This window comes from Hipposideros armiger, unplaced genomic scaffold (genome assembly GCF_001890085.2).
Source record: "Hipposideros armiger isolate ML-2016 unplaced genomic scaffold, ASM189008v1 scaffold_210, whole genome shotgun sequence".
Classification (NCBI taxonomy): domain Eukaryota; kingdom Metazoa; phylum Chordata; class Mammalia; order Chiroptera; family Hipposideridae; genus Hipposideros; species Hipposideros armiger.
The window spans coordinates 1292019-1310627 of record NW_017731560.1 but is presented as its reverse complement, the minus strand read 5'-3'; the positions used below and the strand labels follow the sequence as shown (position 1 = coordinate 1310627).

The following is an 18609-nucleotide window of genomic DNA, read 5'->3' as shown; positions in this document are numbered from 1 at the left end:
CAACAGCAACTTGTCTGTTCCCCTTCCCCCAATTCCCCAGCACTGTTCCCATCCCCCCAATTCCCCAATAAAAATCTTAAAAAATAAAAAATAAAAAAAATAAAAATAAATAAAAATAAAGTCTTTAATTTGAAAACATTGGTCTAACTATATGGATGTTCTGGTAAATTATTTACCTATATAGTTCCTAGCTGGGTTGTGTTCCATGATCAAAACCATAAGTGTCTTCACAGCTGTAGATTCTTCTATCACTAAGAGTCATTCCTTCCCAAACCCAGTCTTATCTAAAGATCTAGATAAAGCAAGGAGCTGGGAGTTTAGAAGTCCAGGTCTTAGCTACCACTCTACTCAAGAGTTGTGGTAGGGTTTTAGAAAGCCCCAGATTGGTAATTAGGAAACCTGGGTTCTATAATAATAAATAATAACACAATAATAAGTACTGTTTATTGGGAACCTATCAAGTGCTAAGCATGCCATGTAGACAGTAGGTTATCAATTATCCTGCAATAACCCTTTTAATATAGAAGACGGTGTTCCTATTTCAGAGATGAAAAATAATATTCTCAGAGGTTCTTCCAAGGTCATGCAGACAGTGAATAATTAAAAGTTTAAATCCAGGTTTACCTGCTCCAAGTTCATGTTCTTTATCTTTCTAACTTGATGTCCTTGAATGAGTCACTCAACCTTACTCAGCTAAGATTTTCCCTCTGTAATATGAGTTTAGACCAAGTCAGTGGTTTTCAACCCTAGCTGCACATTAGAGTTGCCTGAGGAGCTTTATAAGCATAGTACACAGGCTGTACCACAGAATAATTAAATCAGGTTCATTGGAGTGGAGCCTAAGCATTATTGGTTTCTTTGTTTGACTTTCAAATTGATTCTAATGTGCTGCTAGAGTTGAGGATCACTGGAAGTGGGATATCTAGAATCCCTTCCAGTTCTTAAAAACTCAGAAGCATGACTCTCAAGAGATTCTGGGCCTCATTTTCTTCTTTTTGACTAAAGCTATAACCTCTCCAGTTTCCACGACTAAGACTTTTCAGATTCCTGCTCACTAGGTCATCTTTTTCCCTTTATATTTTTCATATGGATTGATTAAATAAATAAACAAACAAAGAAACAATATAGTGAGCTCTTGAAATTACAGACATTTAAAAAACTAACAGAAACTTTGTAAGTTACCTGAACGCCTCTGCCTCTTTTATTGACTAAATAGAGGGAAAGAGAACATCATTAGAACCTGATTATTCTGAGCTACACTAATTAAGACAGACAATGGTAGCAAAGTGAGGAAGCTAGAGATGCTGATACCCAAGGAAGCTCCCAGATTATCTGCTTGCCAACTTGGATAAGAGTCAGGTGGGAGCCTGGGCCTAATCTACAAGTGAGACTCATTTATTTTTGTATGTGAGCTGTAATCACTGGTTATTGAGCTCTCCAAATCTTGAGCTGGAAGAATTATTGTTAAGAGCTGAATGGAGAGAACAGATTACAGAAGATAAATCCTTGCAGATACAAAACCAACACTAGAAAAACCTTTGACCATCATGCTTCATTTTGGAGGCTATAAACTGTAGGATTTTGCTTGGGAAATGCTTTGATATATATGTTTATATATATATATATGGCAACAAGGGGCTGGAAGATACAATAGGCTTTATGTATAAGATAAGTGAGTAGGAAGCACATTTTTTTAAGCAGAGGGAGAATCATCTCATTAAGTAGATTTTTAATGACTGTAGCCAAATTTATCTCATTTTAGTTAGTGATTTCCCAAATGAGTTTACTTTCTCTGCTGTCTTTCACAGTTTCCTCTAAATGCTGCATAGTTGGCTCTGAATCTCACTTCTCCATTGAGGAAGTTTTTTGTTTGTTTGTTTTTTTCTTCGAGAGTGGAATTTTATTATTTTTTATTATTTTTATCTATTTTTATTTTTTAATTTAATTTAATTTTTTTCTTTAAATTTTTCAGATGTACAACACAGTGCAATACTTTTTACCCCTCAAAGTGACAACCCCCTCCCCCAATCTGCCACCAATTTGAGGAAGAGCTCACTGGTATCAAAAAACAAAACCAAACTAAAAACTAAAAAAGATAGTTTGTACTCTGGCTGACATTGTCAATCAAATAATTCTGAGAACTATATTTTTTGTAAATGTTCACCCCATCATTGTCAAATTAATGCTAAAAGAGTTCTTTCAGTAAACATGAACAGAAACAATATGGTAACTACAAACTGAATTACACAAACCTTTCTCTCAGTGACCCTGGTTCTGAGAATTCCTGAAAGAGTTTAACCTGAGTGAGATTTTTCCCGAACTAATTGTCTTCTTAATAAAAATGACTGAAAATTGAGCATAGCTGAGTTGTCACAACAAAAGTAAAGAACAAAATTTAAAAAACTCTGGATGGGACAGACAGATGGGTCTGAGTCTTTATTCTGTAGACATGATGAGCGCCAAACCAAAATGATTTTCAGGTTCATGCAACCAATTTGCTCTGGAGCAGAGGTGAGCACCTCGGGGGCCACATGCTTCTGGCACTCAGGCAAAAGTCTGGTGGGGCTAATAGGGCTATCTCTGGGAAATGCTAGGTTTCTAAGAGGTTTGTCCCAAGCAAAAATTTTAATTTTGAATGCTTTTGCACTTATGCTTAGATCTTCCACCTCCTGCAACCCGAGAACGACCACCAGGATGCAAAACAGTATTTGTGGGTGGTCTGCCTGAAAATGGGACAGAGCAGATCATCGTGGAAGTGTTCGAACAGTGTGGAGAGATCATTGCTATTCGGAAGAGCAAAAAGAACTTTTGTCACATTCGCTTTGCTGAGGAGTACATGGTGGACAAAGCCCTTTATCTTTCGGGTAGGTGTTTAGTCATAAGGATTGTGCCCATCAGACATAATGCAGAGATTGGGGATTGGTGTATTTGCATCTGTAGCAGCTAAAAACTGGGCGTAATGCTATCCCCTCTTGCCCTCAGAGATGGAAAATGCATGTTACCATCCAACTTCTTCCTTTAAAGTTCTCCAGTTTTCTATAGGATAACTCCAAAACTCTTTACTTGTAGCATCTAAAGGCCTTCATTATCTGTCTTACCTCCGAGTCATCTTCCAGTCCTCCCCACACATACATGTCCCAACTACATTAAACTAATTATAGTTCCCAGAATGTGCCATGATGCTTTATGCCTTTTCCTCTGACTACAATTCCTTTTTCACTCCTACCCACCATACACACATCTTCACACCCTAAAGCTCCAGCTCAAGCATAACTTCTCTGGAAAGCTTTCTCTGACTTCTTTCCCCACTCTGCCCCAGACTGGTTTGGGCACCCCTTCCTCAATTATTCCACAGCACCCACTGCTTCCTCCTAACATGACACTTATAACACCATGCTAGAATTGTCTTCTACATCTGTCTCCCTCACCAGAGTATGAACTCCTTAGCAGAAGGGACTGTGTCTTATTTAACTTGAATCCCCAGCATCTAGCACATAACCTGGAACAAAAGTAGATACTCAAGAACAACTGTGGAAGTTATCAAATATGTGTTCATTGCTTCGCAGAATGTTGGTTGCTGAGGATACAGCAAAGACTAAGGTAGAAAACTTCCAGGCAGGGCGGTGGGCGGGGGAGGAGATTGGGAGAGAGAAGAGGAAGATGAAGAGAAGATTTCTGACTCCTGACTGGAGATATTAAGAAAGGTAGCATTTGGACCAAGTCATTGTCAAAGAGAAAACATTTGAATGTGGACAATGGGGCATAGATAAAGCATGAGCAAGATACAAAGGTGGCAAGTTTTGATGAACATTCAAGGAAACAATGACTAGTGCTTTATGTACTGAATAGACATGAGAGGAAAAGGAAAAACATCAGCTGTTAGCACACTTTGAATGACATAGTTGGGTCTTTATTCCTCAGGTAATAGAGAATTGTTCAAGAAATTTTTGAAAAACAAAGATGATTGTTTCCAAAAAGATTAAGCTCACACCTCTGTATAAAAATAAATTAGACGTGAGAAAAGAAAAGAGGAGGGGAGGTCAGTTAGACTCCTGTTGCAATAGCCCAGGGAAAAGGTGATGAGTATTTGAAAAAATAAGCTGGTAACATGGGGAAGGAGAGGAGGAGGCAGATATAGAATACTCATTAAATTTGCTGGTGCTGTAAAATCATACTGCTGAAGATTTGACAGCACTGAGGAATGATAACAGAGCATTCCAAAATAGACTTTTAAAGTTAAAGGTTTTGTACACTTGAAACCTATGAAATTTTACTAACCATTGTCACCCCAATAAATTTTAATTAAAAAAAAGAAGTAAAAGGTTTTGAAAAGTCCTGAACAGTTATATATAAAAGACTGTTCAGGACGCATCTATGTACCGGGGATTCCAAAAAAATGTATACACATGACTTATATTCCTCTTTTTTTATCGGTATATATTAAGTATTACAATTTTAATACAGTTTTTTCCTTTCTTAAAATATGTATACTGTTTTTTTGCACCCTCTGTATATGTACATCATTGAAATCAGCTCTCTGGTAACAACATACCCCTGGAAACATTCTCAGGACTGCCAAAGGAAAGGGAATTGCAATCAGTGATGTGACAACAAATATTGCCCTTTAAATTTTAACCTGCTCCCTAAAAGTTCACAAGTGCTTGAAATTTCCTGAATTGGATGGCTCTTCTTCAACATTCTAAAAAAATAGAGAGACAGAGAGAGAGATTAAAACAAACAAAAATCCCTTAGAAAGGGGGTTAGTTATGTATAAATAATCTCTTATTTTTGGAGTTTGAATACGTTTGGGAGCTAGCATTGCACACAACACAACATCCTCAGAGCATCATAGTATTTTCTCTGTGTTTACAGAAAGCTTTCATATCATCCTCTCATTTGATCCTCTCCAAGATCCTGGGAGAATAGGCAAGGTAATCATTAATAGCCCCATTTTTCTGATGGCTCAGATGATTGAATATGATGAATGGATGTGAAAGTACATTGTAAATTGTAAAGGACCATAGGAAAGTTTGCTTATGAAATGTATTTATTCTTCCTCTTCCTTTTTAAAAATTTTTCCAACATTCAATCTTATTTTCTTTTCTTAAAATTATTTATGTTTGTCAGTTACAGTTGACTTTCATTATCATTTTATGTTAGTTTCAGCTGTACAGCATAGTGGTTAGACATTTATGTACTTTATGCAGTGATCCCCATGATTAGTCTAGTACCCACCTGGCACTATACATAATTGTTGCAACATTATTGACTATATTCTCTATACTTTGCATCCCCAAGACTACTTTGTAACTACCAATTTGTATTTCTTAACCCCCTCCCCTTTTTCACTCAGCTTCCCAATCCCCTTCCCCTCTTGCAATCATCATTTTTTTCACTGTATCTAGGAGTGTGTTTCTCTTTTGTATGTTTGTTTATTTTGTTCTTTAGATTCCACTTATAAGTGAGATCATATGGTATTTGTCTTTCTCAGTCTGATTTATTTCACTTAGCATAAAACCTTCCAGGTCTACCCATGTTGTTGCAAATGTTAAGATTTCATTCTTTTTTTATGGCCAAGTATTATTTCCATTGTCAATATGTATCACTTCTTCTTTATCTGATCATCTGTTCATAGGCACTTGCATTGTTTCCATATCTTGGCTATTGTAAATAGTGCTGCAGTACACATAGGGGTGCATATATCTTTTCAAATTAGTGCTTTGGATTTCTTCAGATAAATACCCAGAAGTGGAATTGCCGGGTCATGAGGTAGTTCTATTTTTAATTTCTTGAGGAAACTCCAAACCGTTTCCACAGTGGCTGCACCAATTTGCAATCCCACGAACAGTGCACAAGGGTTCCCTTTTCTCCACATCCTCACCAACACTTGTTTACTGATTTATTGATGATGGCCATTCTGACAGGTGTGAGGTGATATCTCATTGTGGTTCAATTTGCTTCTCTGATGATTAGTGATGTTGAGCATTTTTTCATATGGCTGTAGGCCATCTGTATATCCTCTCTGGAGAAATGTCTATTCAGGTCCTCTGCCCATTTTTTACTGGATTGTTTTGTTTTGTTTTGTTTTTGAGTTAAGTTGTATGAGTTCTTTATAAGTTTTGCATATTAACCCCATTTTGGATATATCATTGTGACTATCTTTTCAGTAAGTTGTCTTTTTGTTTTGTTCATGGTTTCATTTGCTGTGCAAAAACATTTTAGTTTGATGTATGTAGTCCCACTTGTTTATTTTTTTCCTTTGTTTTCCTTTCCCAGAGAGATATATCAGAAAAAATATTACTAAGAGCAATGTGAGAGTTTACTGTTTATGTTTTCTTCTAGGAGTTTTATGGTTTCAGGTCTTACATTTAAGTCTTTAATCCATTTTGAGTTTATTCTTGTAAATGGTGTAAGAAAGTGGCCCAGTTTCATTTTTTTTTTTTGCAAGTTTGTGTCCAGTTTTCCCAACACCATTTATTGGATAGACTGTCTTTATCCCATTGTACATTCTTGTCTCTTTTATCATAGATTAAATGACCATATAAGTGTTGGATTATTTCTGGTCTCTCTATTCTGTTCCATTGATTTATGTGTCTGTTTTAAAGGCAGTATCATGCTGTTTTGATTACTATCACTTGCAGCATAGTTTCATATCAGGTAGTGTGATACCTCCAACTTTCTTCTTTCTCAAGATCCTGGGGCTATTTGGGGTCTTTCGTGATTCCATATAAATTTTAAGATTATTTGTTCTCGTTCTCTGAAAAATGCCATTGGTATTTTGATAAGGATTGCATTGTATTGAATCTATAGATTGCTTTGGGTAGTATGGACACTGTAAACATTAAATTCCTACCCGTGAGCACAGTATGTGCTTCCATTTATTTGTATTTTTTTCAGTTTTTTACTTCAGTAGTGACTCATAATTTTCCGAGTACAAGTTTTTTACCTCCTTTGTTAAATGTATTTTCCTAGGTATTTCATTTTTTGATGCAATGATAAATAGGATTGTTTTCTTAATTTCTTTTTCTGATAGTTTGCTATTGGTATATAGAAATACAACCAATTTTTGAATACTAATTTAGTATACTGCTACTTAACTGAATTCATTTCTCAGTTCTAGTAGTTTTTTGGTGGAATCTTTGGGGGTTCTCTCTATATAGTATCATGTCATCTGCAAAAAAATGACAATTTTGCTTCTTCCTTTCCAATTTGAATGCCATTTGTTTTTTTGTTTTTTTTCCTGTCTTATTGCTGTGACTAGGACTTCCAGTACTATGTTGAATAATAGTGGTGAAAGTGGACATCCCTGTTTTTTCCTGATTTAAAGAGAATGCTTTTAGATTTTCTCTGTTGAGTATGATGTTAGCTGTGGGTTTGTCATATATAGCCTTTATTATCTTCAAGTATGTTCCCTTTATTCCCACTTTACTGAGAGTTTTTATCATAAATGGATACTGGATTTTGTCAAATGCTTCTTCTGCATCTACTGATATGATCATATGATTTTTTTTGAGGTGACAAAAAATGTATTTTGTTTTTCATATTAGTTTCAGGTATACAAAACAATATGGTGATTAGATATTTACACACCTCAAAAAGTGAGAACCCCAACAAATCTAATAACCTTCTGACACCATATATAGCTATTACAATACCATTGTGATCATATGATTTTTAGCCTTCATTTTGTTTACATGGTGTATGTATCATGTTAATTGATTTGCAGATATTGAAGCAACCTTGCATCCCAGGAGTAAGTCACACTTGATCATGGTATATGATCTTTTTAATGTATTGCTGAATTCGGTTTTTTAATATTTTATTGAGGATTTTTGCATCTACATTCATCAGGGATATCAGCCGGTAATTTTTTTTTTGTAATGTATCTGTCTAGTTTTGGAATCAGGGTTATGGTGGCCTTGTAAAATGAGCTTGGGAGCCATCCCTCCTCTTGAATTTTTTGGAATAGTTTGGGAAGGATAGATGATAATTCTTTGTATGTTTGGTAAAATTCACCTGTGCAGTCATCTGGTGCAGGACTTTAGTTAGTTGGCAGTTTTTGTTTTTTCTTAATTAAAATGTATTGGGGTGCCAATGGTTAGTAAAATTACATGCATTTCAAGTGTACAGTTCTGTAATACATCATCTATATATCACATTGTGTGTTCAACACCCAGAGTCAGTTCCCCTTCCATCACCATATATTTGACCCCGTTTACCCTCATCTACCACCCTCTTTCCCCCTTGCCCTCTGACAACCACTAAGCTATTGTCTGTGTCTATGAGTTTTTTGTTTCTTTTTTTTTTAAGATTTTATTGGGGAATTGGGGGAGGGGAACAGCCAAGTTGTTGTCCTTCAATCTTAGTTCTGGAAGGCACAGCAAGCTCAGCTCCAAGTTCAGTCACACTGCTCAGCTCAAGGTGCTGTGTTTAATTAGGTGCAGGTGGGCATAGCCACCATCCCCTGTGGGAGTTAAACCAGCAGCCTTGTTGTCAAGAGCATGTGCACTATCCCCTGAGCCACCCTGGTGGCAGCTCAGCTCAAGGTGCTGATTTCAGTCTTTAGTTGTGGTGTGCCATCTTGAACAGGCAACCTTGTTGTTAGGAGCACGTGCTCTCACCAGCTGAGCCATCCTGCCACCTGTTGGCAGCTCAACTCGGGCTCAGCTCACTGGCCCGTGTGAGAATTGAACCGGCGACCCTGTTGCTCAGAGCTTGCACTCTTGAGCAAGCTCTTAACCAACTGAGCCACTCGGCCGGCCCCAGTTTTTGTTTCTTTATTTGTTTGTCTTGTTCCTTTGTTGCTTTCAGTTTTATATCCCACATATAAGTGAAATCATATGGTTCTCAACTTTTTCTGTGTGACTTATTTCACTTAGCATAATAATCTCAATCCATGTTGTTGCAAATGGCACTATTTCATATTTTCTTATGGCAGAGTAGTATTCCATTGTGTGATTACTGATTTGATTTTGTTAGCAGTAATCAGTCGGTTCAGATTTTCTGTATTTTCTTGATTCAGTCTTGGAACATTGCATGTTTTTAGGAATTTGTCTATGTCTTTCAGATTGTCCAAATTGTTGGAATAGTTCATAGTAATTTTTTTTATAAACCTTTGTATTTCTGTGGTGTCAGTTGTCATGTCCCCTTTCATTTCTGATTTTATTTGGATCCTGTCTTTATCTGGATGAGTATGGTTCAGGGGTCGGCAAACTTTTGATACGGAAGAGCCACCAGGGGTCAGCAAACTGCGGTTTGTGAACTGTGGCTCTGAAGTAAAATTGAAAATGAAAATAAAACTATCATAGTTTCATATATAAAATTTTTAAAGGATATTATTCACATAATGGTGATTATGTAAAAATATATTTATGGCTCGCAAATAATTTTTGAATTGTTGTGAGGGACAGGATTGGCTCTTCCGGGGGTTGGCAAACTTTTGAGATGGAATGTACCCCAAGAGCCACATTTGGTTCACGAGCTGCAGTTTGCCAACCCCTGGTCTGGTCAAAGCTGTATCAGTTTTGTTTATCTTTTCAAAGAACCAGGTCTTGGTTTGACATTTTGTATATTTTTAGACTCTATTTTGTTTATTTCTACTCTGATCTTTATTATATCTTTCTTTCTTTGGACTTTTTTTTTACTGTTCTTTCTTCTAGTCCCTTTGGGTGTAACTTTAGGTTGTTTACTTGTTTTTTGAGGCATGTATGTATTGCTATGAATTTCCATTGTAGGACTGCTTTCGCTGTGTCCCAAAGATTATAAGTCAGTGTATGTTCATTTTCGTTTGTCCCAAAGTATCTTTTCATTTTCTCCTTTTTAAATTTTATTTTATTGGGGAATTGGGAGAGGAGAACAGCGCTGGGGAATTGCGGGAAGGGGAACAGACAAGTTGCTGTCCTTTTGTTCTTCAGTCTAGTTGTGGAGGACGTCGCTTCACTGCCCCATGTTGGTATTATCATTGCGCTCTTCCCAGATGAGGCAGATCAGTCGCCAGCCTCTGGATAGCCACTCACGGTAGCTCATGGCAGCTCACACTGGCTGTTGGTCAGCCCCACTGCAGCCTACACCATCCCCGGCGACTCACGGCAGCCCAGCTCCAGGTCGAGCTGTTGTTCACCATATTAGCTGTAGAGGTCAGTGTCACTGGCCCCCATGTGGGATCCGAACCGGGGGCCTGCTGCTCAGAGCTGGTGTCCCAAGCCAGCTCCCAACCAACGCGTCACTCGGCTGGTCCTCATTTTCTCCTTGATTTCATTGTCAACCCATTCATTGCTTAGTAGCATAGTATTTAGCCTCCATGTGTTTGTGCATTTTTCAGTTTATTTTTTGTAATTGATTTCTGGTTTCATACCATTGTACTCAGAGAACACACCTGACATGATTTCAGTCTTCTTAAATGTATCAAGACTTATTTTTTGGCCTAACATGTGGTCTGTCTTGGAAAATGTTCCATGTGCCCTTGAAAACAATGTATACTCTTCTGTTTTGGGGTGAAAAGCTCAAAAATTACCAATTAAATCCATAAGGTCTAGTGTATTATTTGAGGCTGCTGTTTCCATGTTGATTTTCTGTGTGAAAGATTTATCCATTGATGTCAATGGTGTGTTAAATTCTCCTACTATGATTGTGCTACTGTTGATCTCTCTTTATGTCAGTGAATATTTGCTTTATATATTTAGGTGCTCCTATGTTGAGTGCATAACTGTTTACAAGAGTTATAGCATCTTATTGGATTGATCCCTTTATCATTATGTAATGTACCTCTTTGACTCTTATTATAGTCTTTATTTTAAAGTCTGTTTTGTCTAATGTAAGTATGCTATCCCAGCTTTTTTTTATTCACTTCCTATTGCTCAAAATATCTTTTCCTATCCCTTTGTTTTCAGTCTGTGTGTGTGTCTTTCGATCTGAAGTGGGTCTCTTGTAGACAGCATATATGTGGGTCCTTTTTTCTTGTGTATTCAGCTACCCTATGCCTTTTGATTGGAGCATTTAATCTATTTACATTTAAAGTGATTATTGATAGGTACATAGTTATTGCCATTTTTTAATTCATATTTTCTTTTTTCCCCCTTTCTTCTTCTTAGGAGAATTCCCTTTAACATTTTTTGTACTAACTGTTTTGATGGTGATGAACTCCTTTAGCTTTTTCTTGTCTGGAAAGTTCTTTATCTGTCCTTCAATTAAAATGATAACCTTGATGGGTAGAGTAGTCATAGTTGTAGATCCTTACTTTTCATCACTTTGAATATTTTGTGTCAATCCCTTCTTTCCTGCAAAGTTTCTATTGAGAAACCTGCTGACACATTTATGGGAACTCCCTTGTAAGTAACTAGTTGCCTTGCTCTTGCTGCTTTCAGGATTCTCTCTTTGTCCTTAACCTTTGTGTATGTTCATTTTCACTTGGCACCTTCTTGTACCACTATTATATGAATATTGTTGTGATTGATGTTGTCCCAGAAGCTTTCAAACTATTCTCATTTTTTTGGATTATTTTTTCTTTTTACTGTTCCAATTGGGTATCTTATGCTACCTTGTCTTCCAAATCACTGATCCAGTCTTCTGCTTGGCATAGTCTGCTGTTGATTGCTTCTACTGCATTCTTCATTTCAGTTATCATAGTCTTCATTTCTGAATGGTTCTTTTCTATTGTTTCTGTGTCCTTTTTTTATACTTGCCATCTCTTTGTTGAAGTCCTCACTAAGTTCCTTGAGCATCTTTATAACCAGTGTTTTGAACTCTGCATCTCGTAGATTGCTTGCCTCCATTTAATTTATTTCTTTTTCTGCAATTTTCTCCTGTTCTTTTATTTGGGACGTATTTCTTTGTTTCCTCATTTTGGCTGCCTTTGTGTGTGTTTCCATGTATTAGGTAGATTTTCTACATCTCCCTGTCTTGGCTGGGTAGCCTTATGTAGTGGTTGCTTTATGGGACCCAGTGGCGCAGTCTCCCTGGTCACCTGTGCCAGGTGCTTCAGGAGTGTCCCTTGTGTGGGCTGTGTGTTCTCCTGTTGTAGTTGGGCCTTGATTGTTGTTTGCATGACAGTGGCAGGATTGACCCTCAAGCTGACTGGTTTTGGGGTTTGACCACATCCACAGCTTGCAAGATGCTGTGTTGGTGGCTTACCCCATGGAGCTGAATTTGCTCCAGTGGGCTCTGGTGGCTGCTAAGACTGCCCTTTGGCTGTACTGCTTGTGGGAATAATTGTGTGGTGCTCTGCTGTGATGAGAAACCAACCTATGGGTATGTTGGTTCTCTGGCCTCTTGGGAGGGGCTCTGGTGCAGGCCAAATCAGCCACTGCCTGTGACCGGCTGGGAACTACCTGGTAAGAGTTACAAAGCAATCCACAGTTGGTCCCTGTCTGTGCTGGTTCTGGAAGCCCATGGGAGAGACCACACTGCGAACTGAGGATGACTGCCACCAGTACCAGGCCTGGGGTTGCTCTGCAAGAAGCCCAGGGGACATCCCGAAGCCTGCTGTCACCTGCAACTGCTACAAGGCTTGGCCATTAACAGAGCCTCCTGCGGTACAATAGTTGGGTTAGGCAGGTCTCGGTGTCACCAGGGTGAGATGAGGGGTGTTCACTAGGCTAATGTAAATTCTAGTTTGGTGCCCATGCTGAGCCTGTAGCTACTCAGCAAATGTCTCAGAGCACACTAAGGAAACCACTGCCCTCCTGGGGCCCACAAACTCCCGAGAGTTGTTCAAGAAAGAGTGCAGTGTGGGCAGGGCTGTTTCCCTGTCACATAAAGTCCCTCCAGCAGTGCATGGGTTGGATGGGGCATAGACCCAGGGAGTCACCAGGGTGGAACAAGCAAATTTCATCAGCCAATGCAGATTCAGATTTGGCTGTGTTGAGAGATGGCTCCACACAGGAAAGATAGTGGCCACCTGTAGGCTTCACAGGAGGAGAGCTCAACACAGGGACCATGGCGGCTGCCCCTCCAACCCATGTACTGAAGCCACACTAGTGAGTCTCTCCCTGTATGTCTCTGATGCTTCCCAAGTCTCTGTCCTTCTATTAGAGCTTAGAGTGAGTGCCTAGGAGCTGGTGAGTCTGTTCATGGGCTTTTTTAAGAGGATGCCTGGGTTTCTTGCAGGCCTCTGTCTCACCCCACAGGATGGATTTTCTGCTGGTTTTCACAGCCAGATATTGTGGGAACTCTTTTTCCCATCACTGGAACCTGGAATGGGCAGCCTAGTGTTGGGCTAGGGCCCTTCATTCCTCAGTGGGGACCTCCACAGCTGAGATTTCCCTCCTGATGCTTAACTGCCACATGTGGGTGTGGGGCTAGCCCATTTTGCAACCTCACCCCTCCTACTGGCCTCCACATGGCCTCTTCTTTCTATGCTTAGTTATAGGAGTTCTGTTCAGGTAGTCTTCAAATGGTTCTCCAGATTGATTGTTCTATAATTCAGTTGTAATTTTAATGTAGTCATAGGAGGAAGCAAGCACAGCATTTACCAACTCTGCCATTATGTCTGGGATTTGTCTTTGGCAGCTTTTAAGATATTCTTTTTATTGTTGGTGTTGAGCAATTTGATTATGATGTGCTTTGGTGTAATTTGCTTCATGTTCCTTGTGCTTAGAGTTCATTAAAATGCTTAGATGTTTGAGTTTTCATCAAATTTGGAAAATTTTTCAGCCCTCAGTTCTTGAAATATTTTTTCTATTCCCTCCCCTCTCTTCAATCAGGGCTCCAATTAGGCATATATTAGGCACCTTGATGTTGTCCCACTGCTTACTGGTACTCTGTTCATTTTTTTCAGACTTTTTTCTCTATATATTTCATTTTGAATAGTTTCTGTTTTTATGTCTTCAAGTTCATTCATCTTTTCTTCTGCAATATCTAATTTGCCACTGTTCCTATCCAGTGATTTCTTTTTCAACTGACTAATTGTAGTTTAAGTCTCTAGCAGTTTGATTTTGTTCCTTTTTTATGTCTTTTGTGTTTTTACTTAATATGTTCAATCTTTTCTCTAGCTTCATAAGTATATGAATTCCAATTGTAATAGTTGCTTTTATGTCCCTGTCTATTATTATATCATCTGTATCACTTCTGGGTCTGTTTTGATTGAACTGTTTTTTTTATCTTTATTATGATTTTTGTGCTTCTTTGCATAATGGATAATTTTTTATTGGATACCAGACATTGTGGATTTTTACCTAGTTGCTAATTTTTACCTAATTGGTAAAAATTGGTAATTTACCTAATTGCCAGATTTTTTTTTCATTTTTATAACTATTCTTGAGATTTATTCTGGGAGGCAGTTCAGTTACTTGGACATTTTTTTTTATCTTTTCAGGTCTTATTTTTATGCTTTGTTTAGCAGAATCAGAACAGGTTTAGTATAGGCTAAGTTTTCTCCACTAATTAAGGCAAAACCTTTCTGATTACTCTACCCTATACTCTGCGAATTGTTTTTTTTTTCTCCTCTGGCTAGTGGGAAAAGGAACTATTCCAAGGCCTGTGTGAACTCCAGGGAATGTTATCTCCAATGCTCTGGTAGTTTACACACACACACACACACACACACACACATATCAGTACACAGCTAAATAATCATGGAGGACTCTCTTCAGATCTTTGAAGTTCTTTCTCTGTGTAGCTTTTTTCTTTCCAGTACTCTGCCATACAAACTCGGTCTGCAATGGTCTGCCTGGATTTGAGTTCAATCTCCTCAACTCAGGGAAATCACCATGATTTACCTGGGTTCCCTCCCTGTTCTGAGGTCTGGAAACTGTCCAGGTAATAAGCTGGAGAAATCATAGGGATCACCTCATTTGGTTTTTGTCTCTCAGTGATTGCTGTTTTTATTACCCAGTGTCTTAAAAACCATATATATATATATATATATATATATATATATATATATATATATACACACACACACACACATATATATGTTCCATTATTTTTTAGTTTTTTAAGGCAGAACTTACTGTGCAGGCTTGTGCTAAGAATTAAATGAGATAAACATGTGGGAAAACAGCTAGCTCAGCTTCTGAAACTTAAAAATTTAGTAAAATTGTTCCCATTTTTTTGTTAAGTGACTTAACTTGCATAGTACAGCTGGCACACACACACACAAAAAATGGAAGCATGAACTTGAATCCTGGTTTTCTGAATCCTAGTCCTATACCACTATATTACAAGCACACTACCACTATTTTTAAGGATCCCAAAATATATGTCACCTGGATCACATACCATTTTCCATAATATCTATATTTTCCCCTGGGAAAACGTAGTTCAGAGTTACCAAATACATCTAGGAAGCAGTTGGAGGGATTGAAATGCCAAGCTGATACATTTAAATTTTATTAAAATTATGTGTGGAGGTTTGACTCATACTCAGGAACTTATTCAAAGACACCACAGTTTGAGGCCACACCTTTTCCATTCTTCCAAGCCTATATAAGACCTATTGCTTGTTTAATTGAATAAATTTGACATGTAACACTGTCATATTGGATATTGGATGGTTTAAGGTATACACTGTGTTATTTTGATACATTTATATATTGTAATATAACTGATAGTGTAGCAATATTTATCACATTACATAGTTATAGTTCAATTTATTTTCTATATTCATTATACTGTGCATTAGATCTCTATGACTTATTTACTACTTGTTACAAGTTTGTACCCTTAAACACCAGCACTCTTATCACCCCACTCCCACACCCTGATAACAAACATTTTACTCTCTTTTTTACGGATTTAACTTTTTCAGGTTCCACATATAAGTGATGATATTACAGTACTTGTCTTTCTCTGATGTATCTCACTTAGTGAGATGTGCTCAAGGTCCGTCATGTTGTTGCAAGTGGGAGTATATCTTCCCTTCTCGTGGATGAATAATCTTCAATTGTGTATAATTACCACATCTTTTTTTTTTTTTTTTTTTTTAGCTGAGCCATCCCGCCACCTGTTGGCAGCTCACGGCTGCTCAGCTCGGGCTGACTCGAACCGCTGTTGCTCAGAGCTCAAACTCTTGAGCGAGCTCTTAACCAACTGAGCCACTCAGCCGGCCCTTACCACATCTTTTTTTATCCATTTGGGCATTTAGATTGTTTCCATATCTTGACTATTGTGAATAATGCTTTGATAAATATGAAACTGCATATATCTCATCATAATTCCCTTTTCATTTCTTTTGGGTGTATACCCAGAAGTGGAGCTGCTGGATAGTGTGGTAGATCTATTTTTAATTTTTTTAGGAACCTCCATGTTGTTTTCCATAGTGATTGGACAAATTTACATTCCCACCAACAGTGTATGAGGATTCCCTTTTCGCCACATCCTCACCAGCACCTGTCGTCACTTGTCTTCTTGATGATAGCCATTCTAACAGGTGTAAGGTGACATCTCATTGTGGTTTTTATTTGTATTTCCCTAATAGCTAGTGAAGATGAGCATCTTTTCATGTGTCTGTTGGCCATTTTGATGTCCTCTTTGGAGAAATGTCTATTTAGTTCTGCCCATTTTTTTAATTGGGTTGTTTTGTGGTTGTTGTTGTTGTTGTTGTTGTTGTTGTTACTGAGTTGATTGAGTTCTTTATATATTTTGGATGTTAACTCTTTATCAGATGCATGGTTTGCAAAATTTTTCTCCTATTCTGTAAGTTATCTTTTTTTAATCATTTCTTTTGCTGTGCAGAAGCTTTTGAGTTGTTGTAGTCCCATTTGTTGATTTTTTTCTTTTGATATTTGTGGTGTTTTGTATCATAAGGCTCATTCTTGATACTATTACCCATGGAGCCGCCTTCTGCCAGAGGTAAGATGGCACATGGGGGAATGGAGCTCTTACAAACAGGACTGAGCCAACACATAGAATAGTAAACTGTTATCAGAGATGAGAGTATACTCCAAGTGTTTTGATAGTTCACCGTGCTAGTAGTGGGGAGAGAACTTGGAGTTATGTGGTCACTTGGAACTGTTGCAACTACATCTGAAGCACTGAACCTGGAAAAGTACTTACAGTTGCTCACTCACTGGGCTCCTTTTTTATTTCTCTCCCTCCTTCTTGTGCATTTAGGTTACCGTATTCGCCTGGGCTCTAGCACTGACAAGAAGGACACAGGCCGGCTACACGTTGATTTTGCACAGGCTCGAGATGACCTGTATGAGTGGGAATGCAAACAGCGTATGCTAGCACGGGAGGAGCGCCACCGTAGAAGGATGGAAGAAGAAAGATTGCGCCCACCATCCCCACCTCCAGTGGTCCACTATTCAGATCATGAATGCAGCATTGTTGCTGAAAAACTAAAAGGTATAAAAAGCAATGAGGCTTTGTGATTAAAAGAACTCTTTTCTTTGGGGAAATTTAGTAAATATATTTCTATTGTTGCCCATTATCCTTTGAATTTCCCACCAATGGATTCTAAGCACTTTGTGTGTTGGAGCCTTACAGATAGAGTTGTGTACCTAGTAATTCAAAAGCCATAAAATCTGTCCCTCCCACCTCTGTCTCTGCTCCTTCACTCTCTCAAGGGATGGCATTTTTCTCTCCACATGTCAGGTAACTAGAAAGAAACAAGTTTTTCCCACTTTTCCACGTCAGAGAATTTTAGCTGCGATCCATGACTTGAGATCTGTAAGCGTGCCCCTTTCATCATGGATAACAAGTTAGTTTTGAATTCTAAGTCAGAATAAATCAGAATGATAGAAGTTGATGTGACCCTGGAAAACTCTAGTAAAATCCCCATTTTACAGATGAGAAAACAGAGGCCCAGAAAGTAGTCACAGTCTACATTCTTATATCACTCAAAGACTTAACTACCACCAACTAAAACAGGACTTGTTTCATCACTTAAAATGGCCAACTTCTTTCACACAGTGACTATGGAGACTGCTAGACATTGCTAAATGAGACTGCTTTCCCTTTAGTTTTTATTCCTATTCCCCTTGCTTGACCCTCAAAATCATTGTGCTAATTTAACATTAATTGCCTTGCTTGGTCTCCTGTGTTAGTAGCTCAAATTTAGTCTTTTTCATTTTTTGTGTGTGTGTGTGTGTTTTTTTAAAAATAATTTTTTATTATGAAATGCACGTTTTTTAGAATTAGTTTCAGCTGTACAACACAGTGCAATAGCTATGCTTTTTACCCCTTGAAGTGACAACCCCCCTCCCCCAATCTGCTGCCCCACTTCCCCCCAATATCATCTTTTTCATTCTTTAAGTATGGTTGATTTTATTGGATGAATACTGGTGTCCCATTGATCTTATTGATGACACAAACCCAGCATCTGTAACACTATGAATTTTCCCTGCTTCTTGAGTTCTAGGCTCAGCAAGATGCTGCTAATTCTACTATTAAAATAAGTTTCAGTCACCAAACTGTGTTTTCACCGTATAGCCTAAGGAATCCACACATTTAAGAAATCTTTTCTTTTGGATTGATTTTGTCTTTCTATAAGAGAGAAGCAGAAAACACAGAGTCTAGAATAGAGATACAGAAGTAATGGTACATTTTGGAAAGCTGGAAAGGCTGAAAGCATTGGGAAGATACTAGGTCCAAGACGTGCCTGTTCACATGATACCAAACAGGTCAATTTGAATTTTTTTAAATTAAAGTTTATTGGGATGTCATATTTTT

At 38.1% G+C, this 18609-nt stretch overlaps 1 protein-coding gene across 4 annotated transcripts in view; it reads left to right on the top strand.

Annotated features, from left to right (window-relative positions):
• The window catches only part of ENOX2 (ecto-NOX disulfide-thiol exchanger 2), a 329605-nt gene that overhangs the window by 245997 nt on the left and 64999 nt on the right, over positions 1 to 18609 (top strand). For all 4 annotated transcript variants that reach the window (XM_019653896.1, XM_019653900.1, XM_019653899.1 and 1 more), the window contains 2 exons: positions 2658 to 2864; positions 17050 to 17283. In XM_019653896.1, the coding sequence (XP_019509441.1) occupies positions 2658 to 2864; positions 17050 to 17283 (441 nt within the window). The remainder of the gene's footprint in view (positions 1 to 2657; positions 2865 to 17049; positions 17284 to 18609) is intronic.